The sequence below is a fragment of the Osmerus eperlanus genome, chromosome 15 (genome assembly GCF_963692335.1).
Source record: "Osmerus eperlanus chromosome 15, fOsmEpe2.1, whole genome shotgun sequence".
In the NCBI taxonomy this organism is placed as follows: domain Eukaryota; kingdom Metazoa; phylum Chordata; class Actinopteri; order Osmeriformes; family Osmeridae; genus Osmerus; species Osmerus eperlanus.
In genome coordinates, this window is record NC_085032.1 from 12104054 (window position 1) to 12118851 (window position 14798).

Here is a 14798-nt window from a genome sequence, read left to right on the forward strand (position 1 = left end):
TTGTGAAAGTGAAAGAAGTCAGCCCAGTCTCTTGAGGAACTGAATGTCCGTTTTATTGTCAGCAAAAAGGATAAAAAGATCTGTCACATATTTCTGCCTTCTGCTAAATAAATAGGAATACATTTTCGATTAACATTTTGACGTCCAGTGGTAACAGTTCAAAACCAATTTTGTTTGAAAATATGACAAATTTGTCGTCACAATACCATTGTCGTACAGTGTGTCCTTTATCATCAATAAACACAATAAGAGCCACAGACAACCTTCATCTAACTCTGCCAACCACATCTCTGAAAGAAAGATTTGATACACTCTCTCTACAAATACCAGGGAATTTTTGTCCAGTTAAGTCACTCAAGCGAATCATTCCCAGATTCAAAGACGTTCTTCAGGCGTCGGCGTCTTGTTTACAGGAACCTTTCAGGACCCAGCACAGCGTTGACGCCAACCCTTTCAACAAAGCTTTCCAAATGTAACAGGTTTGACCATAAACAATTCCTTGGCAAACAAGGGCAAACAAGGGCAAAGAAAAAAATAATCTTGGTACTGTGTTTTACATAATTACCACATTGTTGTTACACAAAATTCGACTTGGCAATAGAACAAGTCCGGCCTAAGGATAAGAGATTGAAAGGCAAACACCACACGGTAATATCAGAAAAATGCATTGTTAAGAGGAATAAAATGCATGTTTACCTCCATACCAAAGGAGACAAACAAACTGGCAACATGTCATTATTTAGCTGTGAATACACCCCCCTAACAGGTAGGTACAGTGTGTGTGGCTGGCTATGGGCTCTTGTAAACAACAGAGAGGTTCAACCGCCTGATAAGCTGTTTGTCTGGAATCTGTCTCAAGTCCAAGGCGATTGTCTTCCAGATCTGTTTCAAATTGACCAACGGAACAAAACATCGACACACTCAATGACTTGAAAAAGGAACGGGCGAGGGACTACCAATTAGCCAAGTGGCACAGTACTTCTGTTCAAGTTTGGGGGATTTTTTGTTCTTTTTTTTTCGTTTGTTTTGCCAAAAGAGCAAAGAAACCCATTAAAGCAGGAATGCTGGGTCTGAGTGCTGGGTCTGTGCCCATTGCTGTAATGAAAGAGCAGGTGCCTTCTCTTAAAAGTACTGTACTGTGAATGTAATCTGCTGTCAATGACTGGACCCCGGCCCAGCATCACAAAACCTTTTAATGTCTCTGCTCACAAGGTTTCACCTTCAGTCATGTCCCTTTTGAAGTCCATTTCAGAACTTGCGGTGTCACACTTTTGAAAATCCTAACAAGGGAAGTAAACAAACCAAATCCTTTGAAGTCAAGATCGGCATGTTCTCTTTTTTTTCCTTATCAATCACGTTTGTTGTCACAGAAGCTTGCCCCACTATGGCAGAAGAGATCATTTTATCCTCAGGTACTGTAACAATAAACGCCTATTGTTGGCTTTTTCTAAGTTCGGCTCGAACTCGGGGATGGAGGGTGGGGGCGGGCGGAGGAAAATAAGTTTCGGCTATGAGAAGACGCTGCTGCTGTCGCTGTTGCCGTAGAGATCGGCCAGCTTTTTGAAACGTGGACCCCAGTTGCTGAGATAGTCGTAGTTGTGCTCTGATTCTGTACTTAGGGACTCCAGTGAGCTCAGGGACTCTGCTACCGAGCCACTTCCCTCGAAAGCGTACGTCTGCAAAGAGTCGTAGGGCGGAGCGGACGGGTCCACGTCGGCGTCCTTCAGCCGGTCCCAGATGAACTCTCGGAACACCACGTTGTCCGGCAGCGTCTTGTAGGCGGGGCGCGAGGAAGAGGAGGAGGAAGGGTACGGGAAGAAGGTGGGCGTGTCTGGGGTGACGTCGCGCCGGACCTTGGGGTCCCGGATGACGTTGAGGTTGCGCAGGGTGACCATGTCGAAGGCCTCGGTGTCCTCTTCCCCGCCACCCTCGTCGTCGTAGCGGACGATGTTCTCCCGGATGTCCCGCTCCTCCTCCAGGATCAGAGGCTCCTTCTTTCTCCGTCTCATGCTCACGATCAGCAGCACCATAACTGAGGACCAGAGCAGCAGCATAACTTTACATTACACGTCCAATATTGATATATATATCAGTATACTTTAGGTCTTAGTTAATAGTTGCATCAGTATACTTTTTGTATACAAAAAGTATACTGATGAAACTATTAACTAAGACCTAAAGGAATATTGATATGGGAGGAGTACTAATCCGTGTTTTTATTTGAAATAAGAATCATGAGTCTAATTTTACAAAAAGGGAAAATAATTTACAGACACCCTTGCACAACACAGAGTAATATATACTCCATTACTTCCACCTTCCTCCATTTTGCACACAACTTCCTAACTGGTGGGAAAGTTCCCCAAACTGGAATCTTGGGCCTTCTCAGAAGTTCCGTGAACCCCTCCTCCAATCCCTGTTCCTTCTCCCATATATTATTTCTCAAAATAACTCTCCGCACCCTCGCAAACTGGCAAATGTCTAATGATCCTCCATCCATCACTGTCACGCTGGTGCCAGTGAAATATCGCTCCGTGGCCCCATATTTCTTCCCTTAGCCGTGTCTGGGCTCCGCGGGCAAGGGAGAGAGACCGTGGAACCGAAGGCAAACACCGCTTCACACCTCATAATAAGAGAGCAAATGGAGGAGGAGGAGGGGAGGCAGTGTCACATGAAAGGCTGGGGGAGAAGCTGATGAATGGATAGCCCTCTTCCTGCTGCTGTTAGTGAGTGGCTGGCTGGCTGGCTGTAGTCCGCTGCAGTGGTATGTAGGTAGAACTCAGCCTTGTCTTATTCAGTACCGGAGTGGTCAGTCTACCTAGAGTGTCAGATCACTTCCTGGCAGTGCTGCCTGTTCACCTCAGATCATTCCTAGTGTGAACATGCACTGTGCCTGGGGCTGTGGTAAATGTTGCCTCGGGGAGAAAGCATTCTAGCATGGCGTCTATAGACATAGAGTCACCTCTCATAGAATTCGCAGTAGCTCTTGTTCAAAATTTCCAGATCATTCCGCCAGGCTGCGTGAATTACGAGGCACATGGCATGTTAAAATTGAACATTTCCCGTACTTTCGAGCTAAGCTCTTTCCGTTTTGGTGCCTTACCTCAGAGCTGGGGGCCGTATGTCACATGCTGGGTGTCGGCCAACTGCCAATTGAGAGAGGGAAGCAGCGTGGCCGGGCATATGAACTACTCCACCGTGACAGCCATGAAGAGGCCTGTATGATATCCACACACTAGCCTCTTCCACTAAAGCCCGGCGCTATCACACAGTGAATACGCCTTTCATGTCGGATATACACTGAAGACACTAAACCATGTAAGGGGAAAATAAAACAGCAATTCGGTGTTATCCTGGATTTGCAGTAATTGAATTGTTTAAACGATCCATCAAGCACAATCAATGCTGAGCAAGGATGGTTTTCTTTGCAGCTCTCTCCTAACCAGTACAATGATTATAATGAAGTGTAGCATGCAGTCTTGTTCTCGGGGCAGAATGCAGACCGTCTGGACTCTGTCATGCTGAGTTCATGCAAACCCAAGGCTGATCGCTTACTTGGTAGGACAGTCACTTAGTGATTTATAGGAAATGCTATGCTGCACATTTCAGGCTATGCTACCATTTGAATGTGTGCACACTAAACAGTCGAGACAGACAGGCAGGTAGGCAGACACGAAGACAGGCAGGTAAATAGACAGACAGACAGGCAGGGAGCCAGGAAGGCAGACAGGCAGACAGACAGGCATACAGAGACACAGACAAACAAACAGACAGACAGACAGAGACACAGACAGACAGACAGACAGACAGGCAGACAAACAGACAGACAGAGGACTACAATTCAGCTTCCCAGAGGAAACCAGAATATTCCCTGCAGTTTGAAAACTCAAGTCTCTATAAAAGGCTAATGACCGATGCCACCATGACAGCACAAGTGGCCCATGGCAACTGTTTTAATGAGACATTTCTGAGATGAAGCCTTCCCTGACCTGCACTCAGACTTGGAGAGACATTCTACGTCTTATCAATGAATGATGTGTCAACCAACTTTGCTCTGTGGAATGTGGCAGTAACCTTGTGCATATTCATCTGGAATAAAAGGAAATGACATTTGAATAAAACAAAGATGGAGAGTGTGAAGATTGTCTAGTAGTGCTCGGAGGTGAAAACTTTGCAGTGATGACAATCAAATCCATTGTCACGGTGGGGAATTAAACTATGACTAACGACCGCCTTGTGTGAAAGTGTGCGATGATATACTCTCTCTCCTTTTTTTATCACCCACACTCACACATACACAGGCACACAACACACACACACACAATCGAACACACAGAAAGGCACTCACTAAAATCTAAACAGACACAGGCCCTCTTACAACAGGTGGTTCAGTAAGCTACAGCAGCTAAGCTAGGTTCCAGATGGAGGTCTACCTGGTGCCTCCTAATGAACACCAAGCCCGGTTTAGGGGCGGCCAGACTTGAGAGGCACGGCTCGGTTTCAAAAGGAAATCCCATGGGGCTATTAGACTACAATGATGAAAGATGACTGGAATCAGGTGGGAATGGGGGCTGGATTGGCCTGCAGCGTTGGCTGTGATGAGAGACCAGGTCTGAGCAGCTGACAGCACCTGAGGAAGACGGCAACACCTCCACAGGTCTGATTCAAGGCTTTCCTTGCAGGCCAAACAATGCAATCACATGCAATCACAGGCACAATTGCAGGATGGCAGATTGAACCGGGTCTTGATGGACCAGGAAGAGGGGGAGAAGGCTGTGCGTGGGGTGTTAATGCACCACAGTGTGTGTGTGTGTGCGTGTGTGTGTGTGTGTGTGTGTGTGTGTGAAAGTGTGTGTGTGTGTGTAGGTGTGGGAGGGGGAGAGAGAAAAGAAGGGGCAAACAGGGATGTAAGAAATGATAGAGTATAGAGGAAAAAGAAAAGAGAGCGGAGAGAAAAAAGGACAGAGGAAAAAAGTGGAAGAGGGAGGAGAAGGAAAGGAGGGAACTTCTGCAGGATTGAGAAGAGAATGCAACTGTCTGAGACAGTGGCTCTGTCAGGCCAAATAGTGTCCTAGGGCCAAATACTGTCCTACCTGACGTCACAATGCCGTTCCGATGCAAGGATGCGTCCGTCGCTATGCCGACCTTAAATTCCTGAGATACTTACGAGTGCTAGCAGGAAACTGTCATGGTTGCTATACTGGTTAGCGTGGCTACTTGTTTGGCGTTGCCTTTTCAGCGTGAGATATACAATGTGTGGCGTGAGAGCGTGAGAAATGGTTGAAATGCGTGTGTCACACGGCGCAACCGTGAGAGTTGGCAGCTCTGCAGTTTCCTGCTAGCACGCGTAGATATCTCTGGAATTTAAGGTCGGCATAGCGACGGACGCATCCTTGCATCGGAACGGCATTGTGACGTCAGGTAGGACAGTATTTGGCCCTAGGACACAATTTGGCCTGACAGAGCCACTGTTGAGGGCACTTTAAGAGATGTACACGCATACGCTGGAGCAGGTACACACATGCAAGTGTAGGTGTGTGCACACACACACACCTACACACTCACAGGGTTGGAGGTATATTAAACTAGAGGCCATTAGTTCTTCTAATGTGGCCTGGGGCCATGGAGCCTGCGTTCTATTATCCATGCTGAGTTCAGAGCTCTGCGGACTCCCTCTCCTCCCTGCTGCTCCTTTGAAATTCTCATTTATCACCAAAGTATTCCCTTGTTGCAATGAATGAGGCACATTTCTGAGAACTGAAATAAAAGTGACTTTAGACCCTCTCAGATACACTTTTTTTGTTATGATGTGTTTCTGCTTAGACTCAATCTCAACTTCCAGTAAAGTGTACCAGTGCATAAAACAATGGGCCTGCCTGTGCTGTGTGGTTACAGGTTGTGAATGTGGGTTTTATTGGCTATGAAACACCCCATTTACGATTGTTCGATGCTGCATCTTACTTTAACTTTGTTAATTAAATCTCATTTAAAAGTTCAAAGCATTATTACAAATAGCTCACCAAACGATGCGGTTATCACTGTGAGACTGGCACACACAAACACACCACTATCTCTCAAAGGAGCGGCCTGCCTAAATTAAGGTTAAATTAAGTAAAAAATAAGAGTGAAGTAGACTAAGATGGATAATTGTATTCCCTGAAACTAAAACATCTCTAGAGAGTTAATTAACCAATCACCTGTCATCAATCCAACAGATCTACTTCTATCATAGAAGGGTCAGGGTGGGTGCTTCATTAAGAACGCAACTCCCGGAAAAATGTTCTAAATTCCCAAAGTTTTTTTCTTAATCATTAATATCATGTAAATCATTAGCCAGTATGACTAACCTCAATTAAGCTGAACTGCCAAAGTCAATTAAAATTCGGAACAAATTGAATTGAAAGGGAATTGACCCCCACCTCGCTATCTGCAGACAACCTAGCCTGATGGCCCTTAGATAGGAGATAAGTACACCACTATAACTGTTAGACCTACATAGAAAACAAGCATATTTCAGACAGCTAATGCGTTGATGTCAATTTATTCATGTTTGTGTGTGTGCGCGTATGTTTATGTGTACTCTATAAGTGTGTGAGTGTGCATGTCTACGTATGTGTGTGCGTGTGTGTGTTCATATGTACAGTATATATGTGAGTGTGTATGGGTGTGATCTCACCCAGCAGAGTGAGGATGCAGCCCAGGATGGCGAGCAGAGCTCCGGTGCTGAGGCCGGTCGCCGTGTACGCCACCGCTCCACATGATAGGGCCTCGCCGTCCGAGTCGCAGTCACACACGCTCACCGATAGGGTGTTGGTGCTGCTAAGGGCGGGGCTACCACTGTCCATGATCAGCACTGGCAGGCGGTACATGGACTGCTCCCGCCTCCTGAACCCGGCTCGCTTCGTCACGATGGACGCCGTGTTGTCTGCGAAGGAGGGCGAAGACACCGATCAGTCAGGACGAAGACAAGAACCTTCCTATCATTATTGTATTACCACCAGGACAGATTAGGAACAACAATCCCACTAATATACTGTTTATAATCCCACTAATAATCCCACTAACTGTTTATAATCCCACTAAAATACTGGTCTGTTTGTTTTTGACTGCCTGAAGGGCCAGGTGGGTGGAGTTTTTGGAGGGAGAGGTGGTTTAGGGTTTCCATTGTGCCACACAAGACGCATTAAATATACTTCCTTAATTTAAATTATTTTCAACCTAGGTGTACTAAAGACAAAACTGTCAATCATTAACATCTCATCAACAGCTGTTGTATGCGCCACTGCAACAACATCTATTTAGATAGACATAAGAGTCTCACTAATGGGATAGATGGGACCAGCTGTCTGATAATTTTCATTAACACAAACAGAATGAGTTCTGCGGGGTCATGAAGAGTCATTTATGAAGTTTAGTATTGCAGCAGCCAAGTCATTCGTCTTTAACACAATCTCATATATGAAGAGGCCATCAGAGTCCTCCATTGACCATTTATTGAGTAGGTTTGGCCATTTGTTCCATGAACACATTCACATTCAAACAACATTGACATTTAAACTCATGAAGGTAAAAGGGGCTTGATAATCTTGCAGATTAAACACTTTCAAAATGGGATCCTTACAGTACACTAAAACCTTGTTTAGCCATAACATTTAACACTCTACAATACATATGTAATATTCTGTATATTTACCATACACCATAAATCTAACATTCATACACCAACACATACATCCATACATCATAATAATAATATAGTACATTTCAATGAACAAGTACAGAAATAATCCTTCAGCATTGACTCTTGACTGAGCATTTGTAAGAATCTATAGCTTAGTTTGACATACAAAGTCCTTGTACGGCTTCTAGGCTAATGTTGCTTTACTGTAAAGTGGAAAGCATGTCAAACCCCTGCAACTTACACTGTAACTACACAGCACCCAGCACAGCCAGGTGCCAGGTAACCGCTCAACACTGAACTACAATAGCTGTTTCTCAGTGTGTGTTACAGTAAGACTTGGTCAGGGTGTGAGTGATTGGCTTGTTATGGTGTAGGGGTAGGAACTTAATTACCTGCAAGTAAATGGCATGCAAGCTTAAAGAGCTAGTAAATGTGATCTTAAAGAGCTACAGTGGAGACTTAGTGGGTATGGTGGTATCAAGTCAGTGTAGAGAAACAGTAGGCACTGGATGTGTGTGTGTGTGTGTAGGCACTGTGAATGTGCTTGTGTTGTTGAATGTAGGCTCTGTGAATGTGTGTGTTGTTGAATGTAGGCACTGTGAATGTGCTTGTGTTGTTGAATGTAGGCACTGTGAATGTGTGTGTTGTTGAATGTAGGGACTGTGAATGTGCTTGTGTTGTTCTTGGTTGGCAGTGTGAGTGTGTGAGGAGGTCGAGCATGTAAGTGGAGGATGCACATGTAAGTGGAGGATGCACATGTAAGTGGAGGATGCACATGTAAGTGGAGGATGCACATGTAAGTGGAGGATGTACATGTAAGTGGAGGTTGTACATGTAAGTGGAGGATGTACATGTATGACACTAGCGGTACCTTTGTTGTCTCTCAGGGTAAAGTTGGGATTTCCTGCGACCGCTGCAGCAAGGGAGAAGTAGAAGCGATGCCCGCTGGGTGGCTCGTCACTGTCCACCGCACTGATGGTCTGGATCACCTGGGGATGCAGAGGACAGGCTGAATCACTCCTGATTGGCTCCCCCTGTTCTTCAAATTGGCTATTACGGCCTCTGATTGGCTGGTTGATTGATTGAATCCAACCCCAATGGCTTGATTATCTTCTGGCCATAAATCTAAAGCCGAGGACATGTTTTCTCTGTTGGTGGCGGTATAAATAAGCTCTGTTAGAAAAACATGGTTGGGTGACTTGGTTCTATTCTGGTATAGGCTAATGCACATAACCATATAAATCGCTGCCAACACCAAGCCAAGGTAATAGCCTGAGTAAAATGGAGCAAATCAACTTGAATTTGATTTATTGAAAAAATGTATTTTATGACATTGGCAATGGTTTTACATCACTTATCACTTGCAGTAAGTGCTTATTTGGCAAGAGCCATTGAGGCTCTTAAGGATGACATTTCCTTTTACAAATCTAACGCTTTCTAAAAGGCACAGGATATGAAGGAGTCAAATCTGTTTGTCTATTGGGGATGTTACACTCAGGGACTCTTCACCAATGGTCTTCAACATAGAATGAACACGAGACAGCTCAACGTAAGTGTGTTTCTCCATCTGAAATTATGCACTTCATCAGCAGACTGCTGGACACTGTCAGAGTCATAATATACAGATTTAAATGTTGCTGAAAGGCGAGGTTTATATCCCGATAAAGCTCAGAAACACAGAAGTCTATTCATAATGAAGATTTACCATAAAAACCACACCAGGCAACTCAGCAACTGTACAGAATTCATATTGTTAAATTGACTTGTGATGAGCTGTGCTTTATAGCTTGCTGCAGGCCAAACAGAAGAACATCTCTGGGATCTTGTTCATGGGAGATTCAATGGGGAGTAAACAGTATTTGTGTATTGTGTTCTCACTCCCTTTTACATGTATAATGTACTGCATGTTTAAACAATTGTTGCCACACAAATCAAACAGCCTGAAGTAAGTGTTTTTGTACAACTTCTACTGTAGTTTTAAGATGTTTTAGGTTTGCTTCGAAAGTCCTAAAAATCTAATTTAAAGCTTGGCCAGGTGAGACCTTCAAGACCCCCATTAAATTAATTAATCATACTGCTAAAGACTCTCTTGGCCGCTGTCTTATACCTTACAAGTACACTTCTAGACAACAACATCCAGTAGCAAATCCACCACGGTTGAATATCTCAATGCTGGCACACATTTTTGCAAAGAGTTGTTTCTCCGGAACCAATAACCTCTGAACAAACATCCAGGCCACAGCTAAAGTCAAAAACACACTTCCTGTTCCAGTATGACACAAGCACACCTCACAGACTTAACAGCTGTCCCTCTGTGCTTCTAATCACACAGTCTAAATGTGGAGAATGTCGAACTCCAACCTCTCCCAAGACCATGAAAACCCAGGGAGAGCGTCCACGAGCTATCTTAAAAGCCCTTCACAGTTAATTATCACATAGTCACAACATTCAGGCCTGCATTTAAAGTAGACCTGATACAGAAGCCTTGTCTTCCATGGCTTGGTGCATCGCAGTGGTCGACCAGGATTATCAGTTGCCATCTGTGATTAAATGCTTGTGTCTATAGACTGTCAGGTAGGAGGACTCTGAGTAGGTTTGGGAGACTGCCTGCCAATTAAAACTGGCAGAATACAGTGAAATTTGATGAATAATTTACACTCTAATACTCAACAAAAACAGAAATAAATCAACAAAACAGAAACCGTGGCGGTTTTCTTGGCTCCACATAGTTCTTGTCAGATTCAAATATTTTCCAGGGACTGACGGAGCACATGTTATCTACACTAGCTCTAGCATATGTACACATTCCTCCTGACTAATCCTACATAACTGACATATTTTGGGCTGTTGATCATGTTGTGTGAATCATTAGTGCAGATGGACATGTTCTATGCAGTCCGTCATAAAATATGTTATTTTTCAGATGAACATACTGAACAGACAATTCATTCCTATCTTCCCCTACCTGAGCAGTGCAATGTGTGTTTAGCATCAGATGGTTATGCCTCACCAAGGTTCACCAACTAACAATAGATCACACACACATACAGTATATGTGTGTACACATGTATCTATTGATACAGACTGTATCTGACCTTATGAACAAACAAGTTCATACAGCTCGAAAATTGTCAATCCAACCTTGTTTCAACCACTCTGTAACATCTTATGCCTTTCATTAGCACCGCTTCCAGGCAAACCCTTTTCATGGGGCTTTGGTCGCTGAATCCTCTAATGGGCTGAATAGGATACGGAAGGAGAAAGACAGGGCTGTGAACATAAATTCACATGAAGAGACATTAACGGGCACCAGCTGAACGGTGCCTGTCAGCCAGGAGACAGAGCAGCCAGATAAATCAGAGAATTAAAGGGGTTTTGAGTTTACACAAGTCTGGGTGTCAGATGTAATAGATGTTAAAGGGGTGGCCGTGGTTTCATTTGTGACTTTTTTTGAAGAGAAGTGAGTAAACACACATGGGAAAGCTGGGGGCTGTTTGCACACTCGCGCCCTGAACACACACACACACACAACTAACACACACTCTCGCTAACATAAACTCATGCGAGCACACATTCACTGGCTAGCATACACTCGCAGAGTGGACACACACACACTCACACACATAGGTCATACTGCTGCTACCCAACATACTTATAGAAATGACAGATAAATTGGTTCCCATAATGTAGGATGACCTCACAGTTTGCCTGGAGCAACAAAGGCAGATAAGGCAAAGCAGGCCCTTATCTGCTAGTGTTAGGACATGAGCACTCTCAGTGTGGTTGGGGCTCCAGACATATAGAGTGGGATCTGGCTCTAAACCAACTGCATGGTTCGTTTTCAGCTGCAATAAGTACAGTGATTGTTGTTTCAGAAGTTCCCCCAGAACTTGATGAAGGAGTGGTTTCATTCTCTTGGACCCTCTTGGACACGGCACGTGAATCAGGTTGGTATGTTTAATCTATGTGCCGTTCATGTCTCTCTGTGGGAGTTCATGACCCCGGCATTCGCCACAGACGGATCAGGATAGGACTGGTCGGCCCAAAAGTCTTTGACGTGCCTTCCTGCACAGCAATCTCGTTTCTCCAAATCTAGATGAGGCTGGACACTGAAAGGGAGTTTGTCTTCTGAGGGGAGCGCACCACAACAAGATAACGGGCACAGTAATTCAAAGTTGGATTGACAGTGTGAATATAATCGACTCTGAGTGAGTGACAGAGTGTCTGAGTGACAACCGGCTGTTGCCATGGAGACACGGAGGCGCTGGCAAGTTGCTTGCGGTGATGGGTGTGAGTTTGGAGGAGAGCCGGGGGGAGGGGGGCGTGATGTTGTCAAAGGGGGCAGGGGGTTTAGGATGGGGGTGCTGTGGTTTTCACACCCCTAGCTGTCTGTGTCTCTCATGCCCCCATGTGCAACATGAACACCCACAACAACACCCAGCACATCAGTGGCAGCCAGCACTTACAAATCACCAAGCAGAGCCCACAACCTACCCCACCCCCCCACCCCCTGCTGAGGACCCTAATTCTGACAGATGCTGGGTGTGATTGCAATCAATACGTGGCTCTCAACAAATGTCGTCTTTCAATCTCCGTTCATTTCTATATGTCAGCTCTGTGGATTTCTCTATTGATTATCTAAAATGATGTCTGAGTTGGTCTAGAACCAAGATGACACCTCAAATACTAATGAAGAACAGCCCTGAGCAGAGGTTCTGGAGCACCTGCACTGCAGCGCTGAATCTCCTGCTGTCAGGGTGAACATGGATCCTACACCCAGGTGCTGCCTTTATATAGAACACCACAATCACACACACACACACACGCATCTACTCACACACCCCCTCACACACAAGCGCACACACACAAGGACCGAAACACCCTCACACAAACACACTCCAGAAGCACACACGCACACACACAAGTATACACGATCACCACCCACTGACCCCCCCCCCCGCGCCACCCCCTGTTGCCTGTGGTATGATTGTTGATTTCATTTCCCACTTCAAAAAAACACCTAGAAAGAACTGATAATTACAAAGAAGGGTGGGGGCAACGTGGAACAAACATCTCTTGAATTCAGTCCTATTGTTGACAAACCAAAATGTACCTGTACATTTTCCAATTCCAACCACCTATTTGGAACAATAATCTTAAACGTAACATTAAATACTAACAAACTAATCTCAACTAAATGCTGACAAAGAGTCCATGCTGGACCCACGGGAGGGGGGGGGTAGTCTGGAGGGTGGAAAACAGGGGTAGGTGGTAGCAGAAGGGGAGGAGAGTAGCATGAAGGGCAGGGTGGCAGCAGATTGGGGCCATCGTAGTTCCAGGGAAAATCCACTCATGTATGTAATGGCTACACTGATGGTAACGATTGTATCTACACAACCCCACCTCCCCCCTCCCTCGGCCCCTGTGCCCTCCCCCAATCTCCCTTCTGCCCCCTCCCCCCACTGTTTTAATATCAATTAATATTATGGCAGGAGACAGACGCAGCGCTGATCCGTAACAAGTGGAGTCTCAGGAGAGGGCTAGCGCCACGAGACGCCCCTAATTAAGCCAGAAAGATGGCAGGGTATTCCAACCTCCGTGCTCCCTGTTAATCTGCCTGTACAGCGCCACAGTGCCGGCCCACACCCTCCGCCTCGGGCCCCCCCCCACCAGAAATATCTGCCTTTCTTATTTAATCCGAGCCTTAGCGAGCTAGCTGCGCCAACGGGCCAGGCCAGGGAAAGGAAGTGGGTGCACCTGGATTGGAGCTGAGCTGGCCGAGGTGAGGATGTTTCACGTGTGGAGCCGTCTGTGGGAAGGGTTGGAGCTTGCGGCCCATCCCCAGGGTGAACACGGAGAGAGAAACACATTAATGAGGACATCTTGGTCTGGCAGGGGAGATAGGACTACTGACAGCCTCACCCTGTCCATCCATTCTACCAGTTGATGTATAGTTGTTATTCAAATGCTGTTTTTGCACTCAAAATGGCAACTCTTTTATTGCTCTGTTTCTTGAATGTGTCTGAGTGTTTATTAGGTGTACATTTACATAGCGCCACAGGCGAAAGAAGGCAGTATCTTAAGCAGACTGACCGTCATGTGTGTGGTCGACAGTGTTGCACAGGGGTTCAGAGTATGATGTGAAGAGGAAGGACAGATGTCTGGTAGTCTTGTCCTTCATGACTCATTCAGACACATTTAGTCATTTAGCAGACTGTCTTATACAAAGCGACTCACAGTAAGTACAGGGACATTCCGCCGAGGCAAGTAGGGTGAAGTGCCTTGCCCAAGGACACAACTTCATTTTTGCACGGCCGGGAATCGAACCAGCAACCTTCTGATTACTAGCCCGACTCCCTCACCGCTCAGCCACCTGACTCCGACAGTCATGTCGTATCTTGATAAACCCAGTTTTGGAACTTACGAAATATCCAAGACGGCGGTTATGAAACAAACTGATTCCATCACCGTGGTAGTATTATGAAAGAATAGAATTCTTGGAGTGGAAGGAATGTTTCACCCTTTTGATTCTAAGCTCGGCATGTGACTTCACCATACTACCTAGAGTTGGGTCCAACAACCCAGGAAGTTCAGACCTGCAGGCGCCCTTCTCACAAAGCATCTCTCCCAGCGACGCGTGTGTGGAACCATCGTCAGCTCCCTTCAGAGGAGATTCTGTCGCTAGGGTTTACAACTTCACCCTCTTGACCCCGGTGAAGGAGATGATAGTGTGTAAAAGCAAACCAATTTCACCATGTAACAAGTGACAAGGACATATGTATATGATATACTGGCTGGGTTAAAAGAGCAGCCGAGAGCTCTCTATTAAAAGCAGAAGATAAAAGGGTAGGACAGTGATGCGAGGCACCTATAAAAGGTACAGACTTCTAGAAACACAACCGGGGTAACGAGATGGAAACAACAAAATATAAAAAATCCTCATTTGTGGAGTGTTGCCGAATATTGTACACACATACACATGCACACATCACACACAGACACACTCCACACGGGTAATCCATTGTAAAGGTCTACAGAGTTGGAGTCCACAGTTTATGGCTTTGAATGCTGGCTAAACTAGATGTTTTTTTCTGGGAGCCTGGAGGCAGAAGTTTAA

At 45.5% G+C, this 14798-nt stretch overlaps 1 protein-coding gene across 1 annotated transcript in view; it reads right to left on the minus strand.

Annotated features, from left to right (window-relative positions):
- Window positions 1-35: 35 nt before the first annotated feature.
- The window catches only part of LOC134035195 (cadherin-7-like), a 58557-nt gene continuing 43794 nt past the window's right edge, over window positions 36-14798 (minus strand). The window contains exons 10-12 of the mRNA XM_062480109.1: window positions 8553-8670; window positions 6677-6925; window positions 36-2032 (exon numbers count right to left, since the gene is read on the minus strand). Of these exons, the coding sequence (XP_062336093.1) occupies window positions 1509-2032; window positions 6677-6925; window positions 8553-8670 (891 nt within the window). The 3' untranslated portion in view covers window positions 36-1508. The remainder of the gene's footprint in view (window positions 2033-6676; window positions 6926-8552; window positions 8671-14798) is intronic.